The sequence below is a fragment of the Sander lucioperca genome, chromosome 17, assembly GCF_008315115.2.
Source record: "Sander lucioperca isolate FBNREF2018 chromosome 17, SLUC_FBN_1.2, whole genome shotgun sequence".
NCBI lineage: Eukaryota > Metazoa > Chordata > Actinopteri > Perciformes > Percidae > Sander > Sander lucioperca.
This window is the reverse complement of record NC_050189.1, coordinates 210,897-237,041: the sequence shown is the minus strand read 5'-3', so window position 1 is coordinate 237,041 and position 26,145 is coordinate 210,897. Positions and strand designations below refer to the sequence as shown.

The 26,145-nt window shown below is 41.3% G+C and overlaps 2 protein-coding genes across 2 annotated transcripts in view; both read right to left on the bottom strand.

Moving 5' to 3' along the window:
• The window catches only part of LOC116065861 (high affinity immunoglobulin gamma Fc receptor I-like), a 59,234-nt gene extending 58,903 nt beyond the window's left edge, over positions 1-331 (bottom strand). Inside the window, exon 1 of the mRNA XM_031321483.2 lies at positions 211-331. Within this exon, the coding sequence (XP_031177343.2) occupies positions 211-241 (31 nt within the window). The 5' untranslated portion in view covers positions 242-331. The remainder of the gene's footprint in view (positions 1-210) is intronic.
• Positions 332-3,595: 3,264 nt separating this feature from the next.
• LOC116065866 (polyunsaturated fatty acid lipoxygenase ALOX15B-like) lies at positions 3,596-24,499 on the bottom strand. The gene is made up of 14 exons (XM_035994310.1): positions 24,310-24,499; positions 22,609-22,801; positions 22,352-22,433; positions 21,947-22,069; positions 21,738-21,841; positions 21,139-21,305; positions 19,913-20,056; positions 19,204-19,407; positions 11,503-11,589; positions 11,226-11,395; positions 5,482-5,603; positions 5,235-5,335; positions 4,052-4,222; positions 3,596-3,841 (listed from the first exon to the last, which is right to left on the bottom strand). The coding sequence occupies exons 1-14, from the start codon at positions 24,451-24,453 to the stop codon at positions 3,662-3,664; spliced, it is 1,992 nt and encodes a 663-aa protein (XP_035850203.1). The 5' UTR covers positions 24,454-24,499; the 3' UTR covers positions 3,596-3,661.
• Between the last annotated feature and the right edge of the window lie 1,646 nt (positions 24,500-26,145).

Sequence of the window (26,145 nt, the reverse complement as noted above, 5' to 3'; positions counted from 1 at the left end):
ACACGAGCAGATAGATAGCATTGAAGTCCTAGCCTACAGAATAACTCAGCAGGAAGACAGCCTAAGTAAGTTCCCCCCATGCAGCTTTGATGTAGCTAACATTAGAGTAACGTTTGTAAGTAAGATTTAGCAGAGCCTAGGGGCTAAGTCCCCCCTTTCTTTCAATCCTAGTGACGTCCCTGTTGGAGACACACATTAAGTTGAACTTACCCAGCAGCAGCTGTAGAGATGAGTCCTCCATTTGAAATGTTGGTCATCTGAGATCAGCACATTAGTGTCTAACCAGTCACACCGAGTAAAGCCCTCCTCCTTCCTCGTCACGTGTCACTCATGAGGCTTTCTGACAAGCAGTAATAGAAAACTAATGTCAGTATCACTCAGCTCACTATGAGAGGGCACATCTGGACAGTCACAGTCACATCTGGACAGTCACAGTCACAGCTGGACAGTCACAGCTGGACCGTCCAGACAGATGCTGAGAGTCTTTAATGGACCTGCATTAGACAGCTGGGCTTCATGCTGTGTGTCAGCTATAGGGCTAACAGACCTGAGTGTATACGAAGGAAGCACCTCTAGCATAGATTGGTTATTTTATAGTACTTGATGATATTTTAATATTTTTTTAATTCTTTTTTTAGACGTGCACATATCTATCTGATTATTCTGGATAGGAAGAATGACGTTATGGATATCTGAAATGTTCTTTTTAATTATAGAGTCAAGCTAATACATGTTAAAATGGCCACTTTAAATGATTAAAAACATTTGTGTTCTACTACTCCCACAATGTGTTCCAAGGGATCCCAAACCCAATGAAGTCCAAGTCTGACCTGCTGTCTCTCTCTCTCTCTCTCTCTCTCTCTGTCTGTCTGTCTCTCTCTCTCTGTCTGTCTGTCTGTCTGTCTGTCTGTCTCTCTCTCTCTCTCTCTCTCTCTCTCTCTCTCTCTCTGTCTCTCTCTCTCTCTCTATCACACACTCACACTCTCTGTCTCTCTCTCTCTGTCACACAAATGTGTTTCTGCCTCTTAAAACTAGAACCTAGAAAGCAACTTTAAAGCAGTGTCCTACAGAAAGAGATCAAGTGAGGGAGAGAACAGACAACCAACATGCAGTTGTGACCTTTGACTTGAGTCATCTCTTCAGTCTCTGTGTGGATCATTTAGACTGAACTCAGATGGAATCAGTTCTCAGATCATCTTTATTTCTATATTCTAATGCATCCAGGTGTGTCTGAATGGGTGTGTGTGTTTTAGTTTTACATATTTGTCTTGTTGTTGTTGGAACTCAGCATCATGGTTGTGTCTTTGGCAGAAAAACCTAAATGTGACATGTTTAGCATTCAGATAAAATAACTTGTTGGAACTGATCCATGAAACACAGAAACATGTTTACTTGAAGACAAACTGCTGATCAGACAGGAAATAGATGCACTGAACTGTTTGTTATTCATAAATGAACTCTTTTTTTAAATATTAATGATAAATGCAGTTCTGTTTCTGTCTGTCCACTGGGCCGTTGGTCCCTCCAGTGGTGGAGCTGATTATTCTGCAGACTTCCTGGAGGTGAAAGCCTTTCCAGTGAAATGATCCTCTGGAGAACAGAGTGAAAGCTGCCTCCTGCTGGCTGTCTGACTGCATTACATCATGCTTTCTTTCTTCTCAAAGCCTCAGCACATGATTGGCTCAATGTATGCATCATCAGATCATCTTTATTTATTAAAATGGTAGACTTTATTATATATGTATGCGTGTGTGAATGAATTTAACACTCAGGTGGTGAAAAGGTAACATCTACTTTAATTGAGCTCAGTGTGTCATAGGAAGTCCCACGCTCTGTAAGATATGATGGTGCCGGACCATTAAGAGCTTTGTAGGTCAGGAGAAGGATTTTAAAATCAATTCTGGATTTTACAGGAAGCCAAACCAGATAATAAGGAATTACAATAGTCCACAAATGCATGGACTAGTGTCATAAACCTGGCTCTAGGTCATGGCAAAAACTTGGAAGAGACACAAAAATGCCAATAAATCAGGTTATTAGGAAGCTGGTCCTTTTATTTCCTGTGGAGCAATGGGCCCAGGTGCTTCAAATCAGGCTGCATCAGCTGGCACCTTAAAAACTAGTCATGGATCGGATTAGAGCAGGCAGACACAGAGGTAGGAGGGGCCATCACACTGGATCTTTTGCATCATTTTAAGACAGGTTGTGCCTAAGTATAGGCGGTTCTTGAAGTTTGTTTATGTAGGCGTTAAAGAATATATTCTGATCAATGATAACTCTAAGATTCCTTACATTGGTGCTGGAGGCCAGGGCGATTTCATCCAGAGCTATGTTCAGATAATGAACTTCGGCGGTGTTTGGGGCCAAGTACAATACCTTCAGTTTTGTCTGAGTTTAACATCAGAGTCCTGTACTACGAATCCAGATCAACATGTCCTGGATTTCTTTCAGTTCCCTGACTTCACCTAACCTAAAAACCGTGGTCCTCCATAACCTGTGTCACGACGGTGGTTAACAACTAGTTCAATTAATCCAGGGTTTCCCAATCCAGTGGCGCGCACATTCACATAAAAGAGGCGGTGTTTGCAGCACGACCAATCACAAACATCTACCAGAGCCGCATATTTTACATAAGAAGAGCAAATTATAATTCTACATAAATATGAAGAACACAGACACGGTTTTACAGGCAAAACGCAATACAGTCGCTGCTTCCTAAAACAGGAGGAAAGCTGGCAAAAAAATAGCCGACGCTGTAAATGCATAAATCACAACGCTTATCAATATCACTTCCCCATTAGTCAGGACCAAGATCTGACCATAATTACACTTGTGCTTTCCATAAACTGTCGTTGCTTTAGTCTTTTATTTCAGTTGCAACCCTGGCAGTGGGAAGCCATTGTGAGAGCAAATAAAAAATATGAAAACATAATTCAAACCGATGTGTGTCATTGGCAACACACGGCTCAAGAAGCCAACAAATATCCTATACGTAATTCCCTCCACTGAAAATCTATATCTTTCATAAAAATACCCATCAGGGAATGTTAACGGGGTTGTTGCTCTCTAAATGTTTTAACTTTTATGAGCGCACCCCTCTCTCTCTCTCTCTCTCTCTCTCTCTCTCTATATATATATATATATGTATATATATATATATATATATATATATATATATATATATATATATATATTATAACTGGTACAGAACAAACAATCTCACATACAGAACAAGCTATAGCTCAGTTATCAGTGAAAGGCTACTACACAACACACACTGCTGTAGAGCAGCCCAGAAAATAATAAAATAGTCCAATGAGGGCTGACAAGTGCAAACTGACACATTTTGTTTCTGAAAGATACATGTGTTTATAAGAAACTTCTCCATGCAGCAGCTTCACATTTTTTATTTTTCATTCGTAATTTATTTTAATAAGATGCCCTGTGTAGTCATTGATAAACTAAGAAGATTTAGGATGTGTTTTTTTTCACCACAGTTTAATCAATCAGACTGTATACATAAACACAACAATCACAAGCAGTCATTTCTTTCCACTATAGTATCAATTAAAAACAGAAACGTGCAGTTCTTCCCTTTCTCACTTGTGTTAATATGAAGCTGAATTTGGCCAACAGCTGAGGAGGTCACACCTTCTGCTATTTAAATGGCCACGCTGTTTTCTAGCTCTCTTGGATCCATGTATGTGTATGGGACCTCCAGCTTCTTGTTTCTGGCTTTGATGACCACACTTAACCCTTCAAGCTCTCCTTGAAAATCCTTAATCAGCTTGCAGGGAATCTTCTCACTGAAATGGTCCTCTGGGTATTGGCCAAGAGGGACCTAATGAGATAAATGATACATTTAAAAAAGACTGTTTAGAAATGTTTGAACTTAAACTGTTGGCTATATAATGTACAGTTGTAGTGAGCATGATTTCTTTCTGTGGCTCAAAGAGGGTGTCTAGCCCTAATGACATAGTGAACTACTTTTTACAACCTGAACATAAATGTGAATTATATAATAATATTTCATAAAATCTCTGGCACTTACGAAGTCAGACGACTGCTTGCTGAGTAGCCACATGGTGGCCATTCCCTGAACTGTTGTGTTGACGTCAGGGAATGTCTGCAGCATCGTGGCCTTGCTTGTTTTCCCCTTTGTGGTTGGTGGAGGAAGTTGCAGAGACACGGGAGTGTTGGGCATCCAGCCACCATAGTCATACTGCAATGAATTCATGATTGACAGATTACTGCTTAAAGCGTAATGCTCGCCAAAATGCAACCTAGGGTCTTTTTGTGAATGTACCCGAGTCAAACTTTTGTTTAAAAGCATAATTAGGATGGAAACGCCACTTTTAAGAATTACAGTATTTTTGTTTTCGGTCTTTTGAATGGGAGAGCTAGGGGCACTACTCACTAATCAGTGATTTTGATGTGATCATAGTAGTGCCCCTAGGTCTCCCATTCAAAAGACCATTTGACCGAAAACGAAAATACAGTCAGTCAATCTTAAAAGTGGTGCTTCCATCCTAATTATGCTAACGAAAGTTTGACTCAGGGACATTCACAAAAAGACCCTAGGTTGCATTTTGGCGAGAGTTACGCTTTAATACTCTTTGAAGTCATGCCATGTCAGTCACTAGGTCAGTCGGTTCACCACTCTGGTCCACACTGATTCGTGGTCCCCAGAGGATAGATCCTAATGACTTTGGTGATCCCCTGACTTTTTACTTAGCGCCACCATAAGGTTAACATTTGTGGTTTTCAACTTAACAACTTTATTTGCTAGATTGTCATTAAATCTAGTTCACACATTCATGTTGGAATCACTTTGGTGATCCTCTGACTTGTCATCCAGCGCCATCATCACATCAAAATTATATTTGTCCAATCTTTATGTCCAAATACCTGCAAAACTGACATTTTTATCCATCTCAGCTGTTCCTTGTGTCTTGTGCTAATTACTAAATGTTTGCATGTTAACATGGTGAACTAAGATTGTGATCTTGGTAAACATAAATACTAAAAGTCAGCGTGTTAGCGTTTTCATAGTGAGTATTTTAGCATGTGCTGCATTTAGTTTAAAGCATCACTGTGACTAAGTGCCGCGTCACAGACCTGTTAGCATGGCTGTAGACTCTTGTTAATGTCTTCCATCTTTCTTCAGTTCAGAACAAAACTGCAACACCTCATGAACCCACTCCACAAAAATAGGTTAAATGAAAAGGCTTCACCTGTCCAGTATTCACAGCTGAGTGCTGTCCTGAGCAAGTGAAGATCACCATGGTGACAAACTTGACCAACTCAGCCACGGTGGTAAAGCTCTGTGGAATTCCTGAGAATGAGAAGGAATAAACTGACTCAAAGACATCCAGATGACTGGTTGAGTTATGTTTGCATTATGATAATATAATATCTAAATGTGCACATAAAGCATCATTCATCACCATAATGAGCTTTTTTTTATTTATTTAAACTCACCCGTGCTTGCTTGGGAAAGAAATCCATGTTCAAAAATGTCTGAAATCCACTTCTGCAGTTCGGAGTCTTTCTGGACCTCAGCGTCATTCTTGTAGTAGAAGCTGAGCACTCCCTGCACAAACCTTTGAGAAATGTAGAATATAAAACACATTCCTTGTTGAGATATGCATTGTTATACACACTGCAGTAGCGAGACAGTCTTTGTCTATGATTTTATTTTTATTTTTAAAGTGGGGAAATTTTACAATACATTTTTAAATAAATTAAATTACAATTTAAACTGTTTTTTTACACACACACACACACACACACACACACACACACACACGAGAGATGCCAGTGCTGGCCCAGCACCCTGCACAGTTTGGGGGGGTACAGTGCCTTGCTCATGAGCACCTTGGCAGTGCCCAGGAGGTGAAGTGGCAGCTACCAATCCACACTCCGTACTTTGGTCCGTACGGGGGCTTGAACCAGCGAGCCTCGGGTTCCTAACCCAATGATTTTCAACCACTGTGTCGTGAGGGATCGTCCTGTGCGCCGTGGGAAATTGTCTGATTTTACTTAATTGGTCCAACAAATTTTTTTTATTGAGTTACGGCAAATAATTAGCCGTTGTTGCGCATCTGTGCCTGCAATGTGATGACTGGCAGAGAAATGAAATACTATTCTGTGTCAGTAGGTGGGAGTATAGCGCAATAATGACCTTGTTGATTTAAGACAATAGAATTACTGCCACCATGTGCACGAAAGGTGGCAGTGACAGGATGTAAGCAGTAGGGCCGAGATGATCTATGTAAATCTGCAACAGCGATGGATACATTTTTAAAAAGGAAAAATGCAGATTCTGATCTTAGTAGGCTACAATAGGGGCTTTCCGATCGGAGGGATTTTTGCAGTTCCTAGAACTAAATGTTCCTAGAACACTTTTTTCGTCGTGTTCCAACAGGAAGAAATTTGGGGATTTTTAAGTTTCTCTGGCCTCAGTAGCGTACTTTTTTAGCTTCTACTTCAGAGCAGGGTCTTTTCCCTTTTCCCTTTTCCTAGGTGTACTTGATTGGTCGAATTTATAAGTCACGCCCACTGCCAACTCAGAACTTGCAACAACCAACAACGGGACATTTTTAACAATTTTCACCTTTATTCACCTAATTAATTCACTTCTGACAACGTTTTAGGCGAGAAAGTAACTGTTTAGATTTCAAATATAGGCAGTCTTGCGAAAATTGATGCCGAATTGAAAATTTGCTTCAAAGTTTTCGGAGTTCAGAAGCTCCATCAAGTGAGGCGACAGCCAGCAAGCGCCTGCCCCGGCCTCTAGCTCGTTGCTCGGCCAGTCACGCTCCGAGACCTCGCTGTGAGCTGGAGGTCTCTCAGACCGCTCCCGTAAATAAGAGGCTTTTATTTCACCGTTGAGCGCAGCAGGCAGAGTCGGGGTCTGTTCCGAGTATAATAAAGCCCCGTCTGTGTTGAGCAAAACATTATGTGAATTACTACGAGAATGGACGTGCATTTAATAAAGGAAAAGTACACAAGTATTAGCATCATCTGTTGTTGTTGTTGTATGTGACGCTAAGGTCTAGTGACAATGCTATAAAGACCGTTGCCGTGGTTACATCCCTCCCTTACCCCTCCTACCAGTCCCTATGGCTACTTGGCCAGTGGGAATGTAAATGGGAAAAAAGATTTTGGGGGAGAGTAGTTCTTAGAACTGCTTAGAAGTCTACTTTTCTTCTAAAAAGTACAAGTACTATCTGGTCGGAAAGCACCTATTGTGTCATTTTGTAACATTTTTGGTTGGTGGTGTGCCACTCCTGGAACCATCACCTTATCGTGGTGGAGAGGTTTGTGTGTCCCTATGAACCTGAGGGCTGTGTTGTCTGGAGCTTTGTGCTCCTGGTAGGGTCTCCCAAGGCAAAGTGGTCTCAGGGGAGGGGCCAGACAAAGAATGGTTCAAAAACCCTATGAAAAAACGAGGTAGAGATGGAGTGACCCTGCCCGGAGGAAGCCCGGGGCCCCCGTCTGGAGCCAGGCCCAGATGGAGGGCCCGTCAGCGAGCGCCTGGTGGCCGGGTTTGCCACGGAGCCCGGCCGGGCACAGCCCGAAAAAGCTACGTGGCACCTCTCTCTCCAACCCATGGGCCCACCACCTGTGGGAGGAACTGCTGGGGTCGGGTGCGCTGCCACATGGGTGGCAGTGAAGGTCAGGGGCCTCAACGGACCAGACCCGGGCAGCAGACGCTGGCTCTGGGGACGTGGAACGTCACCTCTCTGTGGGGGAAGGAGCCGAACTTGTGCGGGAGGTGGAGCGCTACCAGTTGGATCTGGTGGGGCTTACCTCTACGCACAGACTCGGTTCTGGAACCATACTCCTGGATAGGGGTTGGACTCTTTTCTTCTCCGGAGTTGCCCAGGGTGTGAGGCGCCGGGCGGGTGTGGGGATACTCACAAGCCCCCGGCTGAGCGCCGCTACGTTGGAGTTTACCCCGGTGGACGAGAGGGTCGCCTCCCTACGCCTGCGGGTTGTGGGGGGGAAAACTCTGACTGTTGTTTGTGCGTATGCACCAAACAAGAGCTCGGAGTATTCGGCCTTCTTGGAGACCTTGAATGGAGTCCTGTATGGGGCTCCAGTGGGGGACTCCATAGTTCTGCTGGGTGACTTCAACGCGCACGTGGGAAATGATGGAGACACATGGAGAGGCGTGATTGGGAGGAACGGCCTCCCTGATCTAAACCAGAGTGGTTGTTTGTTGTTGGACTTCTGTGCTAGTCATGGATTGTCTATAACGAACACCATGTTCGAGCATAGGGATGCTCATAAGTGTACTTGGTACCAGAGCACCCTAGGCCAAAGGTCAATGATCGATTTTATAATCGTTTCATCTGATCTGAGGCCGTATGTTTTGGACACTCGGGTGAAGAGAGGGGCAGAACTGTCAACTGATCACCATCTGGTGGTGAGTTGGGTCAGAGGGTGTGGGAAGACTCTGGACAGACCTGGTAAGCCCAAACGGGTAGTGCGGGTAAATTGGGAACGTCTGGAGGAGGCCCCTGTCCGACAGACTTTCAACTCACACCTCCGGCGGAGCTTTTCGTGCATCCCTGTGGAGGCTGGGGGCATTGAACCCGAGTGGACAATGTTCAAAGTTTCCATTGCTGAAGCTGCGGCGGGGAGCTGTGGTCTTAGGGTCTTAGGTGCCTCAAGGGGCGGTAACCCACGAACACCGTGGTGGACACCGGTGGTCAGGGAAGCCGTCCGACTGAAGAAGGAGTCTTTCCGGGATATGTTATCCCAGAGGACTCCGGAGGCAGTTGCAAGGGCCCGAAGGGCTGCAGCCTCTGCCGTGAAAGAGGCAAAGCAGCGGGTGTGGGAAAAGTTCGGAGAAGACATGGAGAAGGACTTTTGGTCGGCACCAAGGTGCTTCTGGAAAACCGTTCGCCACCTCAGGAGGGGGAAGCGGGGAACCATCCAAGCTGTGTACAGTAAGGATGGGACGCTGTTGACCTCAACTGAGGAGGTAATAGGGCGGTGGAAGGAGCACTTTGAGGAACTCCTAAATCTGACTAATGCGCCCGCTATGGTAGAGGCAGAGCTGGAGGATGATGGGGGATTGTCGTCAATTTCCCTGGTGGAAGTTGCTGAGGTAGTTAAACAACTCCACAGTGGCAAGGCCCCAGGGATTGATGAGATCCGTCCTGAAATGCTTAAAGCTCTGGGTGTGGAGGGGTTGTCTTGGTTGACACGTCTCTTCAACATTGCGTGGAAGTCGGGGACGGTGCCTAAGGTGTGGCAGACCGGGGTGGTGGTTCCCCTTTTCAAAAAGGGGGACCAGAGGGTGTGTGCCAATTACAGGGGTATCACACTTCTCAGCCTCCCCGGTAAAGTCTACTCCAAGGTGCTGGAAAGGAGGGTTCGGTCGATAGTCGAACCTCAGGTTGAAGAGGAACAATGCGGATTCCGTCCTGGTCGTGGAACAACGGACCAGATCTTTACTCTCGCAAGGATCCTGGAGGGAGCCTGGGAGTATGCCCAACCAGTCTACATGTGCTTTGTGGATCTGGAGAAGGCGTATGACCGGGTCCCCCGGGAGATACTGTGGGAGGTGCTGCGGGAGTATGGGGTGAGGGGGTCCCTTCTCAGGGCCATCCAATCTCTGTACGACCAAAGCGAGAGCTGTGTCCGGGTTATCGGCAGTAAGTCGGACTCGTTTCAGGTGAGAGTTGGCCTCCGCCAGGGCTGCGCTTTGTCACCAATCCTGTTTGTAGTATTTATGGACAGGATATCGAGGCGTAGTCGGGGTGGAGAGGGGTTGCAGTTTGGTGAGCTGGGGATCTCATCGCTGCTTTTTGCGGATGATGTGGTCCTGATGGCATCATCGGCCTGTGACCTTCAGCACTCACTGGATCGGTTCGCAGCCGAGTGTGAAGCGGCTGGGATGAGGATCAGCACCTCTAAATCGGAGGCCATGGTTCTCAGCAGGAAACCGATGGAGTGCCTTCTCCAGGTAGGGAATGAGTCTTTACCCCAAGTGAAGGAGTTCAAGTACCTTGGGGTATTGTTCGCGACTGAGGGGACAATGGAGCGGGAGATTGGTCGGAGAATCGGCGCAGCGGGTGTGGTATTACACTCAATTTATCGCGCCGTTGTGACGAAAAGAGAGCTGAGCCAGAAGGCAAAGCTCTCAATCTACCGGTCAGTTTTCGTTCCTACCCTCACCTATGGTCATGAAAGCTGGATCATGACCGAAAGAACGAGATCCAGGGTACAAGCGGCCGAAATGGGTTTCCTCAGGAGGGTGGCTGGCGTCTCCCTTAGAGATAGGGTGAGAAGCTCAGTCATCCGTGAGGAGCTCGGAGTAGAGCCGCTGCTCCTTCGCGTCGAAAGGAGCCAGTTGAGGTGGTTCGGGCATCTGGTAAGGATGCCCCCTGGGCGCCTCCCTAGGGAGGTGTTCCAGGCACGTCCAGCTGGAAGGAGGCCTCGGGGAAGACCCAGGACTAGGTGGAGGGATTATATCTCCAACCTGGCCTGGGAACGCCTCGGGATCCCCCAGTCGGAGCTGGTTAATGTGGCTCGGGAAAGGGAAGTTTGGGGTCCCCTGCTGGAGCTGCTACCCCCGCGACCAGTTATGGATAAGCGGAAGAAGATGGATGGATGGTGTGCCACAGGATTTTTTTAATGGAAAAAATGTGCCGTGGCTCAAAAAAGGTTGAAAAACCTCCTTGTCCTAACCCAACTCCCTACGGACTGAGCTACTGCCACCCCCAAAGATGCTCCCAAAGATTTGGAGCGAGTAATGATCTGGGTTTTACAGCGAGGTAGGCTTTGGTAGGCGTATTTTGGACATTTGGAGAGATCAGTCTTTATGCTAAGCTAAGATAATAGCCTCTTGGCTGTAGCTCCGTACTTAACACACAAACATATTGACCTACAAACATATTGACCTTCTCACATCTAACTCTGGGCAAGAAAGTAAATATGTTTATATTCATACTATTTATGTAGGTGAATCATTCATTTCATTTAAACCCCAAAAGAAGTGCACATTTCATATTCTGTCATTCCAATACAGTCCCCTCTGCCATATTACAAATGATTATGATTATGGGCAGGAAACCCTACACAAATGTAGGCTGACTCAAAATTATTTATGAGAAATTGAACTGAGTTACATAAGAGAACAAAAGTTAGCTACTAAGAGGGCAGGATTTGGGCTCCTTTTTTCCCCAATATGGGGACACCTGTACTACCTTTGGATGATATTCCAAAGCTTGAGTCCATCATCCCTGTAGTAGAAGTTCGGCACAGCCTCCACACCACGTTCAGCAATGTCGTCTGGTAGGCAGAGGGAGCTGTACCTCATTGAGGACAGTGATCTCTTCAGGATTGTCATCATACCCTCTCCACCAGAAGCTGCAAACTAGATAACAGTCAGATATGTAAGGAGTATGTATATGTTAGAGACAAATACTGTAAATGACATTGAAAAAAAAACTTTATTTAGTGAGCTTCTTGGTATTTACGTACCTGTATAAAAACTCCAGTCTCAGATATTAGAAGACTTCGAGCTAAGTAGTTGATCTGCAGAGTGTAGCGAGTGTGAGGTATGAGGAGCTGAGGGGAAGAGGGAACTCTGTTAGTAACACTATTACATGTTAACAAAGTCAGAAATCTGGATGCTTCTATACTACTTAGCAGTGAGAAATGCTTGCAAATAAAAACACACAAACATGATTCATCAACTTTGGAAGAATAAAAAAATCAAGTTGATAAAACAAATGTAGTATATGACCATTCTATAACTTACTATAAACTTTGCTTAAAGGTTTGTTATAAGGGAGTCCTATGAACTTTACTCTACATTTACTGAGAACATCTGGAAATTGTTAACATGAGTAGGGGTCCCCCCAAGACAGAAGAGACCTTTTTTGGAGTTGTGCCAGATAACAGGCATCGATTGGTCAGTTATCCATCCAATGGTATACTTACAAAATTACGTCCTATGTTGATACAATGCATAGGATATATACGTTGTACACACAAAGAAAAGGCGGAACGACTTTTTGGAAGAATTTGGGTTGGTCGTTCTCCAAGCTCTCTGCAGGAGTTTGTAAAATTGATGCTGAATCTTTGCTTGTAATAAACCTTTTTATAATCAAGAACAGTGTCGGCGGATTCCTCTTCATACAGCATCACAGCATTACTATTTAAGACACCACAATTTTGGCGACGAGGATGGGATCGGTTGCATCTCCCAGGTCATCGTTTCATCATGGGCACCCAGGAACTGACTCCCGCTTCACTGGTCGACTATGAGGTGAGCTTTCTCACTGCTTTGGGCGCTGGTCAGTTCATGTGTGGCTCTGTGTGTGCGTTGAGGGATTGCACCGTGTCGAACCTGTGTGTGTTTTGTGTAGTGATTGTTGTGTGAGGAGGTTCGTCTTAAATTTATTTGCGTTAAAATCAACGCAGACAGGGGGAAGTGTGAGTTAATATATGAGAAATAAGAAGAAAACAAAGCAAATGCTTTAAGGAAGCTAGAGAAATAGAGAAAAAGGAATATGAGAAAAATTAAGCAAAGGCTTAAGGAAGTTAGAGAAACAGAGGAAAAGGAAATTTAAGTGAAGAAATAGAGAAAAGGGAGAAAAAAGTAAGGGATTAAGGAATATTCACATAGACAATGTGAAAAGGTTTTAAGGAATAGGCAAATTGGTTTAAAGAAAACAGTTGATACCCCTGGCCAGGGCAATTTGGCTTAAACAACATAAAGAAAAAGGAAACAAGAGAAAATAAAAACAAGAAGTAATAAGGAGAAGATAAAAGGAAATAAGAGAAAATAAAAGGAATACAGAAAATAACAGGAACAATAAAGAGAAAACAACGGGAACAAAGAATAAAGGATAACGCCGTTAATCTGATAAAAAGCCCTTTGAAAAAAGGCGATCATAGGATGGGCCGTAGTCTTGAACTTTTATTAGATGAAAAGTTTGAGCCAGTTCTGAGAACTGAGGTGTAGACTAACAGTTCAATGGTAGGTTTCCCGATCGATTCATTGTTGACGAATAATGTCCGAAGCAGACTTCCCATTGGACGTCTATATCTAGGTAGCAAAATAATAAGGAAAAAGAAACAAGAAAAAAAAAAGAAAAGAAAAGAACAATACGGCGGAAAGCAGACTCTTTTTAGGAATTACATGCATGAATGATGTCGACTTTTGTGTGTATGAGAGAGAGTGTGTGTGTGAACAGCGGTGTGTGTGTGAACAGTGGTGTTTCTGCTGTGTGTGATAGGTTGTGCATGCGTTATAAGGATCCTATATTAGATAGATAGATAGATATATACATATATGTTTTGGTTGAAAACAGGAGTTTTAGTTATCTGTAAGGTTAAGATATTTTGTTCATTATGGCTAAAAATATGAGTCTCTTTTTGAAGAGAACGTTTTCCAAAGTGTTAAAATGATATGGTATGAGCCTTCTTTGGGAGGACTTTTGTTTAATAATCTTATGAGTCTTCTTCGAAGGAGAACGTTTTCAAAAACATATAAAAACTTATGAGCCCCTTTGGAGGATGTGAAAATAGACTAGGCTAACCTATAGTAGAAATAAGAAGCTTCAAAAGTAGTATTTGTGTTTTATGTGTTGTGTTGGTTTGTTTTGTCCCGTGTCATTGTTGTTTTAATGTGGTCTGTTGAAGGGAAAAATGGAGAGACAATAGGTCTGTCTGTTGAGAGAATTTGTAAGAATCATTAAGTTTTCTCTGATTTCTTTGAGATCGTTTAAACTGCTTTGTGATAGCATATTGCTATTTGCGTTATCTGCTGCTTTGAAACTAGTAAGATTAAGAAATTCTATGTTGAAGTAAGCTGAGTGATTCTTTAGTTATTCTTCTTGGTTGAGTGTGAGCTAGGTGCTGTGGAGTTCCTCTCACTGTGAAATCACACTGCTGACTGATCTGTGCATGCCCAAGAATGCTAGGAATTCAAGTTTTCACAGAAAGTTCAGGCCACTCCTTACCTGCACTTGAGTGCAGAGACGGAGCGGCTAAAAGAGAAGGGGGGTTGAGTGCAGCCCAGTAAAACATTAAAGTGGCTATTGCTTGACTATGTAACTCTTTGATTGGGATCCATCAAATTTATAAATGAGAGTTATGTTGATAGATAAAAAAAAAGAGAGAGAAAATGTCATAAACACCTAGAGAAATGGCATAAGAATTTGAAATGTCCTTCTAATTAGGAAGCCTTAACTATGCTTGCTTCTGAAGCATGAAAAGAAAAATTGGGAGAAAAATTTGAGAATAAAAGTAGGATAATAAGGCTTAGGCCTGAAAGAAAAAGGAAAAAAGAGAGATTAATAGATGGCATAGGTGATTTGTTGGAACTCAAATCAGTGATTGATCACCCTGGATTAAGAAAAGTCCAGCCTCTATACCTCTATTGAAAGTAAGAGATGAGAGGACTGATTGATGGGCTTCAGGATTGTCACCTCTGCCATTTTAAAATGTTGGACCACTTGTTCTGAGTGGCGAGGCATCTAAAATGATTTTACTTTGAATAAAATAATTCAAAATTTGATAATTCTATAAGGTTTTTGATTTTGCTAAAGTTCTCTACTGTCACATGTGGTTATGTCATTGCACTAAGGAAATGAGTGACATTTGTGAAGGTGGAAAACAGAATGAATGAATCCAATTCCTATTGGAACAGACTGAGTTAATAATGGGTAACTATTGTTACAAAAGATGGTCAGGAAAGCTGAGAGAAGAAGTGTATGCTGTAGAAAGGGAAAAGAAAGTTTTATGGGATAATGGAAAAAAGGCATGACTTCAAGAGAAAGTTCAGGGTACAATAAGGTACTAAGGTGGTTAAAGACAGAAAGAGAGTGTTGTGAAAGTGACAGAAAGACAAAGAAAGAGATAAATGTACTTTTGAATTAGGATATTGGAGTTCATACTAATATTGTTGTTACAGAGACAACTGTAGCATTGGGGTTACAATCTACAGGAGGGTAAATGTTTAGATGAAAATAGTAAAAACTGCTATACCACAAGCACAAAACTTAGGGAAAAAGAGATAAATTATGTAATTTTCAGGAATGACTAATGGCAATTTCCAAGACAAATTGCTTTTGGATATTATTGTAATCTGACATATCATAAGAAATGAATTAGGATTTGTGTAGAACAAACATATGTTTATAAATATGATGTTTAATTGTTGTTAAACTGTCCAACAAATATATAGGCCTACAAGTCCAGTTGAAACGATTAGCTGTTTAAATGCTTAGTTAGTTGACAGGACTACTGTGATCATTTCTAGTTTCAGAAATGTGAGGATTTTTCTACATTGTTACTTTCAGTACTTGAAGTACATATTTTATGATGCTTTTCTTACTTAGGTAATATTTTTGTAGCAACATTTTGAATCAATGATGTCATAGGTTAGAAGCAAGAAAACTAAAATTAGTATGATTAAAAGTACAAGTAATGCTTCTCGGAGGTGTTGTGTTTTGTGTTTATTCAGTGTGCCTCGATGGATGTCAGAGCAGACCTGTCTTACTCCTCTACAAGCTGATTTGGTAGTCAACTTTGGCCCCATCCCCACATACTTGCACCAGAAACTGCATCTGGAGCTGGAGCAGCAGAGAAGGAGGGGCGACAGATTTACAACTGTCCATGGTTAAGTGACTGAATTGGACACCCAGATGGCTCTCAGGGCATGACCAGAGACTGACATTAAAGAAGTAACGTCACACATGCCTACAAAGTATTTTAGTGAAACATTCACAGATGAACAATAATTGAGAGAGGAGAAGCTGAAACAACCATAAAGATGAATCCAAGCTCCAAAAGTAAGAAGAAAATGAAACATCTGGAAACTAAGGGCAGACTGAGGTTTAGCAAGACAAAGGATGAAGATGATGATGATGATCAGAGTGATTCAGAAGAGTGTTATGAGAGTGAAGATGGAGACAGCGATGAAGATTTGGAGAGCAGAGGAGCTGCAGGATTTCATCCTGCAGCGTCTAGCATAGAAGAGATTGAAAGAGACATGGAGCAATGTGTGTCATACTTGGAGAAGCTGAAGATACAGAGGGACAAATTGCTGAAAAAAGGGTCCCGAAAAGTGAAAGAACAGGACCGAGAAACTCTTAGAAAACTCAATCAAATGCAGCTGGTGGAGAATAAGAAGGACAAGAAGCAGGATTTGGTTGTGCAGAATCAATGCCCACCAAATCAACAGTCACCGCCACAATTCCAGTCAAGCCAGTTGCTCCAACCACCACTAGTGGTTCCAGTTGTTTTATATCCAGTTTCTGGACAGATACAGAACTGGAGAGGAAGAGGACGAGGAAGCTTAGGCAGAGGAAGAGGAAGAAGATTTGATTCATACTCTATGCAATCTCCACAAGCGTGTTTTAATTGTGGACAGGATGGACACTTTGCCCGTGAGTGTAATAGACCAGGAAGAAACTCCAGAGGAAAGTACAGAGGAGGACCGGTGAACCCTCATAGGAGTCTGGAACCAAGATTCTAGAGATGCCCAGAAGATCTGAAAGGGGGGTGTCAGCTGGTGTCATCAGGGCCGGAAAGAGATCCAACAATTGAGGACAAGGACAGTCACAAGTTGAGCATAGACATCAGTAGACTGACCAGAGAAAGAGGGAGGAGTGAGAGAGATCGGATTTGCTCTGACGCATCGACGCATCGACGCATTGACGCATCAACACATAAAAAGGAGGTAATGCACCAACAAACACACAATTAGAAAATACAATTACTCTAAAGAAGTAATTATTTTTGCTTTTAAAATAGTTACTCCTATGTGAATACACCTATGTGAAGAGTTGAGACAGACATCTAAATTAAGCAAATTGGTATGAAAACCTTACATTTTGTCAGTACCTGGTGAAATCTATTCTGTTAAATTTGTAATGATTTTCCTGTGACAGCTTCTAACAAGACTAGTGACAAATATGTTACTTGGTTGCTGTGTCAGGAAATGTTAAAAGAACATTTCACTGTTTTATTTTTGTGGTCCAATGTCATAGGCAACTTTTGAAGATGTTTCTATTATTTGATTGTTGCCCAGATAATTTATTGGGAAGTAATCTCATGTATGAATTTGGATTGGATTGATGTAAAGTTGTTACAAACAGCAGATCGAGAGTGCTGTTCTCAGAATTTGGTTAAAAGTAAGCTTAGAACAATTGTGTAACTATAAGTAAAATAGGGATGCATAGAGAATGCATAAAAACATTAGCAGTGATAATGTGAGAAAAGATAAGACAACTCCCAATCACAGATATAGTCTACTCAAATTAAAAGTTGTTTGCATTGGTTAATTTGTTGTTTATAGTGTACCAGTCATTTGTTCATGACTTCTCTCTAAGATTTGCGAATGGAAATCAGTTATTATAGCCCAATGATGGATCAGCATCTTTTGTTATTTATATAGCGGTTTAGAAATCTGATTTGAATTTCACTAGTCTGCATAAGTTGCAGTGGTGGTAAAAACCAAATAATAATAACTTACAAAAACTCCAGAGTGAAGCTCTGTAGTTTATTGAATTTTGATAGTGATTACAATTTAATGGAGAGGAACGATTGTTCTGCATATTACATTAGCAAGCAGACTTGGTTTGTCTTGTGTCTAATTTAAACAGGGATGTCACATAGATGAGGTTGACAGAGTTGGACATGAGGAGATTTATTACACCCACTATCTGGTACCCAAACAGTAAAGAGAGACTTTTGTGTGGTACTTTGTAAAAAGCAAGTAATTACATGCTACAAAATGATTGGCTAAATTTTGTTTAAACTGAGGGTTTGGTTTACTGTATGTTTTTTCACATTTCTTTGAATATTGTAGTGACATTTAGTGTCTTCTTATTAGTCGAAGGGGGGAAATGGAATGTGATTCATATATATTATTTTTGATATTATTAATTTTTATTCTTATTTGATGTTTTTAATTTTCATGTGTTGTTTTGCAAACGATACTGGTCAGTGTTTTCTTTTCTTCCGGAGCATATGGGGTAATGTCCAGAGGGAGATTCAGATACAAATATGGACAATATGAAGGAACTAGGAGACTTCTGAACTAGGACGGTGTGGATCTGTTCAGATTTCACCACATCAACATTGCTGAGAAGCTGCAATGTAGTGGACTACATTCCTGTGTTTGTCTGATATATATATACACATGTTTGCAGAGTAATACATACTATGTATAATATTCTTGCATTGATTGTTTGAAGAATGATGTTTTCTGTCATGGAGTGAATATATGGAGACCTCAGATGTTTTTCTTTTTTTTTTACGCTTAGGGAAATGGGGTCTAGGCAGGAAATAGAAGTCCTTTTTTCAGATCCGAAGGGTCGACCTGCCTGAATTTGGACATTGTTTTGATTTTATTTCATTTTCTGAGGTTTTCACATGTATTTGCTTAAACCATAATTCTACATAAATTGATAAAGATATATTTTCTAATTGATCTGGAGTACTAAGGTGGTCGCCTAGGCAGAGGGACCGTGAGAGAGTTTTCCTATCTTGATTGATTGATGGTTATTTGGAAAGGAAGCTGCCAGATGGGTTTTTCGCTCTCACACTCCAACGATTTCATTTTGTTACACTCTATAAGTTTGTTTACACCTCGAAAGTTATATTATAAGGAACATGTTATAATGAGAAATGTTATTCCTACTCTTCTTGTTTTTCGAGACTTTATTAAGTCTCGAAGGGGGGAAATGTAGTATATGACCATTCTATAACTTTCTATAAACTTTGCTTGAAGGTTTGTTATAAGGGAGTCCTATGAACTTTACTCTACATTTACTGAGAACACCTGGAAATTGTTAACATGAGTAGGGGTCCCCCCAAGACAGAAGAGACCTTTTTTGGAGTTGTGCCAGATAACAGGCATCGATTGGTCAGTTATCCATCCAATGGTATACTTACAAAATTACGTCCCATGTTGATACAATGCATAGGATATATACGTTGTACACACAAAGAAAAGGCGGAACGACTTTTTGGAAGAATTTGGGTTGGTCGTTCTCCAAGCTCTCTGCAGGAGTTTGTAAAATTGATGCTGAATCTTTGCTTGTAATAAACCTTTTTATAATCAAGAACAGTGTCGGCGGATTCCTCTTCATACAGCATCACAGCATTACTATTTAAGACACCACACTACAACTACAGTAAGTACAGTATTCAGCCTTCAGTTACCTTGTACAGTGGATGAACCATTGGCACATTACGCAGCAGTGACACTGCAAACACTTCAGCCAGCAGATGAGTGCGCAGCAGGTGAACATTGAGTTGATGCTCACTGAAATCTGCACTTCTCACAAAAATCTTGGCCATCAACCAGTCGTACTCAGAATCGGTAGGAAAGAAGATGGGGTTGTCATCTGCTGGAGTCTGCTTCAGCTGCAGGAGAAGGAAGGGGGATGTGGTTTATTCAATCCATTGGATCCATTTCCAGTACTGGTTATCAATGTTAAAGAATGTTCTGTAATTGTTGTATGTTGTCGTCTATTTACTAAAGGTTTCTTCTGCTATTCAGTTAGTTGATCCCTTAAGAGGAAATTCATATTTTCATTGAATCCCATGTCAGAGCACAGGATCAGTTGATCCTCAATCATCAATGATTTCACGTCTAACTTCTTATGTCTTTGACAAAAGGAAAGAGGGAGGTAGGCTGTCTGGCAATTGCAATGAAAATACCTTAAATATAGCTTTTTCTCTAAACCACGTTCTTCATATGCAGTATGTTTGCTCCATTAGTAATTTTACTAAAGGTATTTCTGTCTACCCTGTATATACTGTATATATGACATATACAGCATAGTAGTACATGTCTGTCAGTCCTGGAAGAGGGATTACTCCCTAACCTAAAGCTTCACTATAAGCTACATTTGAGTGCTAATCTCACCTGGATAGCAATTGGCATCAGTTTATCATCAGGAGTTTTGTGGAGCAGGACGAGTGGAGCCATCAAGTACTGCTTCTTCAAATTGATGATGTTTGCCTTCACTCCATCCAAACGCTTGTAGTCACACAGGAATATGTTTCCTTTCTGTTTGAAAGTGTAGTGAGGATGAGAAACTATTTGAGCATTAAACACTTAATTTCCTGCATTCTGATGAATTTGTATGCACCTATTTATACCTTTTTCTGAATCAATGTATGCTGGAAATATCTTTATGTAAAGGGAAACATAGATTATAATCCAAATATAAAAACATAATGGAATATATTACAATAAGGCTCTCAGGCATTCTGTATTGCTTTCATCAATTTATTCTCCTGTAGATCGACTGTCCTAATTATATCTGAGTCACCACACACGTCGCCTAGGCATCATTTACTCCTCCCTCCTCTTTTGCTTCTTTTGTTGAGGAAGTAACCTCCTTAAATGTGCATATGACAATTATTCACCTCAATGATACATTAATTAATTTTAATGTATTAATAAACCCCTGGACTGTAATACTGTTAAGTTTGAGCAAGATTACTGCTCATGTTCAAAACTTTGTGCACATTCAAAATATATCTGTGTTCTCTGAGATTTGGAGGAGTCGTGATATTTTGAGAAAAATAAAGTTATAATAGTCACTATATTTCATAAAACAATCTACCTGCACCATAGTCTGCTGTACATTACGTGATATCTCTGCTGATACGGTAGATCTCAGACCTCCTGACAGACTCAGAGCCCCGTTTGGGTCTCTGGTCTCTGAATGAGCGAACGATTAGGGAAGTGTCTGTACGCTGCTCTATGCCTTTTTTTTTTTCTTTGGTTGTTGCATTAAATCTTACCCAGATACAATAGTGCTATTTTCTGATTGGCTATTGTGTAGCCCCTTTCTTTTTTTTTGATTGGCTGGTAAGTGGCAGGGGAGACAAGCTTGATTCCTGCCGGTTCCATAGTGAGAGTGGCACGCCAGAGAAATTTTGGGCGCTGCGGCATATTAAATATATTTTAAATAGTATTTCCGCGTGTGAAATACAATATGTGGCGGGAGTGCGCGACAAAAGACCGAAATGAGTGACTGTCACGCTCAATGCGTGACACTTGAGAGCCCTGTAATTGAACATGTCATGGGGCAGAACAAGATTGTTCCAAATACTAAGGTCAATCAAGATCAGGATATTCACCTTCATTTCATTTCTCAAGCTACCCTGACCATGGAGGGAGACCATGTCATCAGTGACAGCAAAGTTATCAGGCAAAGCTGAACAACGTCGGATCAACATGGGGTTCAGACCATTTAGATACTGGTAGCCAAAAAAGGCGTCCTCCTTCCAATGTTCATGGACATAGTCTGAAAAATGAACAGAGGTAAACTTGACTGAAACAAGGAAAACAATGTGTTACACATGGTCAAAGCATACAATTAGGAAACCCTCACATGTTTAGACACGTTTACTTCTGTCACTTTTTTGAGCCAAGCACAGAAGCCAATAAACTATTTAGTATTCAGTAGTTTTTTTGTTAGGTAGGAATGCAGTTGAATATCTGAGTAAATACAGTGTAGTGTACTACCAGGGGCGTAGCACAACATTCTAGGCCCTGTAGAAAGGCATTTTCTATGGGCCCCTCCCCGCATCCACAGCTATTCATTCTAGCATCTTTTTGGGCCCTCCTCACATGAGGGCCCTGGGTACTCAGTCCCCTTCCCCCCCCCCAGTCCGACGCCCCTGTGTACTACTATAAATACAGTATCAAGTATTTCATGAAATGTCCATGATAGTACCTGAAATGTCAGTCCGTTTGGAGCAGAACACCCGATTGATATCATCAATATTTGTCCAGTTCTTCTTGCAATCAGCCAGACCCTTAAGTTGCAGTTCAGTCAACCTAGAAAATAAGAGTAGAATAACTTCATTATACTACCTTAAATCGCATTGATAGTCAGGTACATAATAACACAGATAGATTTCTGACAGAAATTGAGGACCTCACCCAGTGGCTGCAGTGTAGAGAAACTCTGTGTTCTTAGTAAAGGAGAAGCGGACCTCACAAGGCAAGGAAATAGGGTCTGTTGACTTCATGCAGTGGGGTATTCCCTCTACATACACATGCCAGCTGGAATAAATACAGAAGAGCAGAGAGGTGAGGAACTTTGGACTGCGTACCTGTGTAACTGCTATTTATCTAAGAATAATGTACTGTCCTTAGCATGTATTTATTTATGTAATATTGCAATTTTGCAGCATATGTTATAGTATAATGCATTTAAACGTCATATTATGGTTCATTTCTCATTGTGTGCCATGAATGTAGTATATTAACCAAAGGTGGAGGAGGTTTGGAGGCATGTTAGTTTTGGAGTGCATGAAATAAAAATGTGTTTTTCTGAGCTCTCACCGATAGTCCTTCTCTCTTTGATCCAGTTCCTTCTGCCGACTGTACCTGCCAAGATGATGGTTGTCTTCAAAGACTCTCAGAGCTTGGAGAAAGAACCACAACACAGTTTGAATTTGTTTATACTGTATGTACAGTATAGTATGTTGGCATGAATTTACTCCAGCCTCCTTATAGAGCGGCTTGCAGAACGTGTTTTTATTTTATGCTTTCTGTGGTCAGTGAACAGCATACAGGATGCCAAGCTAATTTCCTCAAACCTGTTCCCTCTCGGAAGCGGTGCACCTCGCTGTCATTGATCCAGCGGTAGATAGGAAAGTTGTAGGTATCTCCCTCAGGAGATTTCACTTCCACCTTGGTGGGGAACCAAGTGTCTTCAGGGAACAGTGGGAGACACTGTTTGTCCAGCTCTATCAGGACCAGCTTTCCAATGGAGACAGGGCAGGATATCAACTGGAGTAATACAAGAAAAAAGAAATAAAAGTGATTATACATTACTTGACATTACAACACAAAGCAACTTACATTAAGTGCATTCAACCATTTGGATACAACCCAAAAATTGCAAGAATCATGCAACTTCATCAAATATGCTGAACTGCTTCAAGTGCTACTTCAGCCATGCTTTAGTTTGTTAGAAACATTGCCCGTTTCTTTTTTTTGGCTTTCTAACTCTCATGTCATTTCAGACTGCCACTCCCTCCTGCTCTGTATGGACCTTTTTCACAGCAGACATTTTGACTTGTCATAGTAGGAAAAGCACAGCTGAAATTGATAACCTTAATGATGGCTCAATTCCATCAAGTGTCCCAGTAAGCACACACACACACACACACACACACACACACACACACACACACACACACACACACACACACACACAGAGAACAGAGAGAGTTTCCCAGTGAGCTATTTCAGTGAGTCAGCATGCACAATACCAGGGCCTCTCCTAAGTGGAATGCAGTCATCATTAATGGTTAGAATACACCTGTGCTTTTCCTACTATGACATGTCAACATGTCTGCCGTGAAAAAGGTCTATTACCTGCTCATTCCATTAAACTGGCCTGTCCTACTGGGGTTGGGTACCGAAACCCGGTTCCACTGTGGAACCGGTTCCTACGCAACCGGTAGAAATCGGACCGGATTAGAACGCAAATTTCGGTTCCTCATTTCGGTTCCACTTAATGTGTCGACTGAAATATTTTCCCTCTGTCGCTCCAAAACGGACATAAAAATGTCACACTTTCTCTGTAGTCTACCGTTAGCTAGCTACCATAAATGTAGGCTACTTTTAAAATGCCATTTTTAATCCCATTTTCCCTCTGGGCTCACCAAAACGGACGTAAAAGCATATTAACCATTAGGTTTAGACTTAGGTTTACTTATTATTTAAATAATTTTCAATTAAAACAAACTCTATAAAAAGAGCCTTTCTTTGATGTCATTTTTCAGTTTTTCAAGAATCGGTTTAGGAATCAGAATCGTTTTAAAAGTACCGGTTCAGCATCGGAATAGTAAAAATCCAAACAATACCCAACCCTAGTCCTACCCCCGTACTCACCTGCTCCTAATCAGCCCCTTATGTACCGGTCCATTTCCTAAATTCTTTGCCAGATTGTCTTGTGTGTTACTGTCTAACTCCAGCCTGTAATTGTCTGTTCTGTCCCTGCTTGTTTTTGGACCTTGGATTCTGTTTGCCCATCTTCGGTTTGGTTTGTCTGTGTGACTGATTTCCTGGATTAACCCTGCATAAACACTGATAAGTAAACTAAAGTATTTGATAACCAAGAACTGAGCCGTAACATCTCAATAATTATACAATTCCTAAATGTAAAAGGGTGGAGAAAATCAAACTTGTGCAATATAATCACAGTATTTGATGTGAATAAGATCTCATATAGGCAACCTTGAGGAAGCATGTAATACATTTAAATGGAGAGAGGGATATTTCAGACTCACTGTTCCATTGGTGAATTGTAAAGCTCCTTTGAGCCACGTGCGTTTGCTCTCCCCATCTGTTCCTACCAGCTTAATGAAGACATTGTTAAAAGTGGCGGCAAAGGCAAGATCGCCAGTGGATACAGTCACTTCATAATTCACCATTTTCACTCTGGAAAGCAGCAGAGTCCTGGTGGGGAGAGATCAATAATAACCATTCTCAGCATGGATTAGGTTAACTACCACTAGATGAAACTGAGTGCAACATTTTTTTGAAATACAAGTATCACAATGAAAATGGCATTATAAGACCTAATATTAAATTGGTCTTTTAAATTTCATAAAGCCTCTCTCTTACCTGTTAATGAGACCAAAATTTTCCTTTGATGAACTGTTCTTTTGATAAAAGTAGTCACCATTGATTGCTCTTTTTATACATACACTTTTGTGGGAGTGTCCTGTCAGTAGGAGTAGTAATAGTCACCTGGGGTGATGAAATGCTGATATGACGTGAGCGTCACAGTCAAATGAAAATATTACGAAATAACCAAACAAAGGGTTCACTTATAAAGTTTATCCAGATTCATCAGAGTTTGTTTTATAATATATATATATAAATAAAAAATGTAACATGATAGTAGCCAATTTCTATGGCATGGCAAATACATATAGTGGATTATACAGTAGAGAGAATTCAGTGACAAGTAAACAAAATAAATGCAAAAATCCAATCCAAGTTATGGAATCACCAAATGCACAAATCACTGAGTTATTTTTATTGTTTCTAACACAAACATACACTCAGTGTTATGAAATGATCCTGTGGGTCGTATTAGAGGGGAGGAACAAACCACCCATATCCTCGGACGGTTCTTGTCCTGCGTGTCACTGAAACATACATTTTGCACTTTTTACTCCACTACATTGTGCAGCATGTCTGTTAAGCGTAAGCTTTTTTAAATGACGCCAAATCTCTCCCGACGTAGAGCGTCTAGCCTCATTTTTAACCATTAATGCGGCAAAAAGCAGAGAGATGGCAATATATTTAGTTCAGGAGAAATGAACAGACACACAGCTCATGAGTGCAGAACAAGCTTAAAAATAGAGCTCATCAAAAGAATAGTTGGGAGGGGGACCATGGCTGTTCATGTCATGTTTACTTGTTCAACCCTGTTGGTCCTGAGACTTGTCCATCTTGGCAGCTAATGGCTGTCAAACAATCAGGGACATATGATCTGTTTCCTCATACTTCTGGCTCGGTGCCTGCTTCCCTGTACAGACACTTATTCCAGTGTTCTTTTGTGTTTTGGGGAGTGAGGAAGTGAACACACCTGTTGGGGGTTTTCTTTTGTCATTTTAAATGGAAAATGAAAAAACTGACCAGCAACATACAAGTGAAACGTATTAGGGTTGCACAATTTATCAACGAATTATCCACTTTAAGTTTTAACAATTATTTTACTAAACTTTCTCTATTTGTGTGTGTGGATTCCTCCTAAATTTACCAAACGTTGGAAGTGTTTGGCCACCATGATTGAATTCAGTAAAAATGAAATCTTCATTCTTGCACTGTGCCGTCTGTAAACTGGTGTGAGCTTTATATAGAAGCCTACAGCAAAAAGGACGTCACACATGTTTAACCTTTGTGTTTTCTTAGAAATTATCACCCATTCTGTGTTACATCTTCTTAGCCAACTTCTTTCCAATCTATTGCCACTGGTTTTACACTTATTTCTTTTTTAATATATGGTCAAAAAACCTCATCTATATAAAATTATACCTAATTTCTGAGTTAAAAAAGCTGAAATTATGAATTATTTTATAACAGTTTAGATCAACAGGAACATATGTTGATGG

Coding starts and splice junctions, on each gene's coding strand:
- LOC116065866 (XM_035994310.1), bottom strand. CDS start 24,453: ATGGTGAATTATGAAGTGACTGTATCCACTGGCGATCTTGCCTTTGCC. Junction 22,070..22,351: donor CAAAGAGAGAAGGACTATCG/GTGAGAGCTCAG, acceptor TATTTATTCCAG/CTGGCATGTGTATGTAGAGG. Junction 5,604..11,225: donor CTTTGGAATATCATCCAAAG/GTAGTACAGGTG, acceptor CATTTCTCAAAG/GTTTGTGCAGGGAGTGCTCA.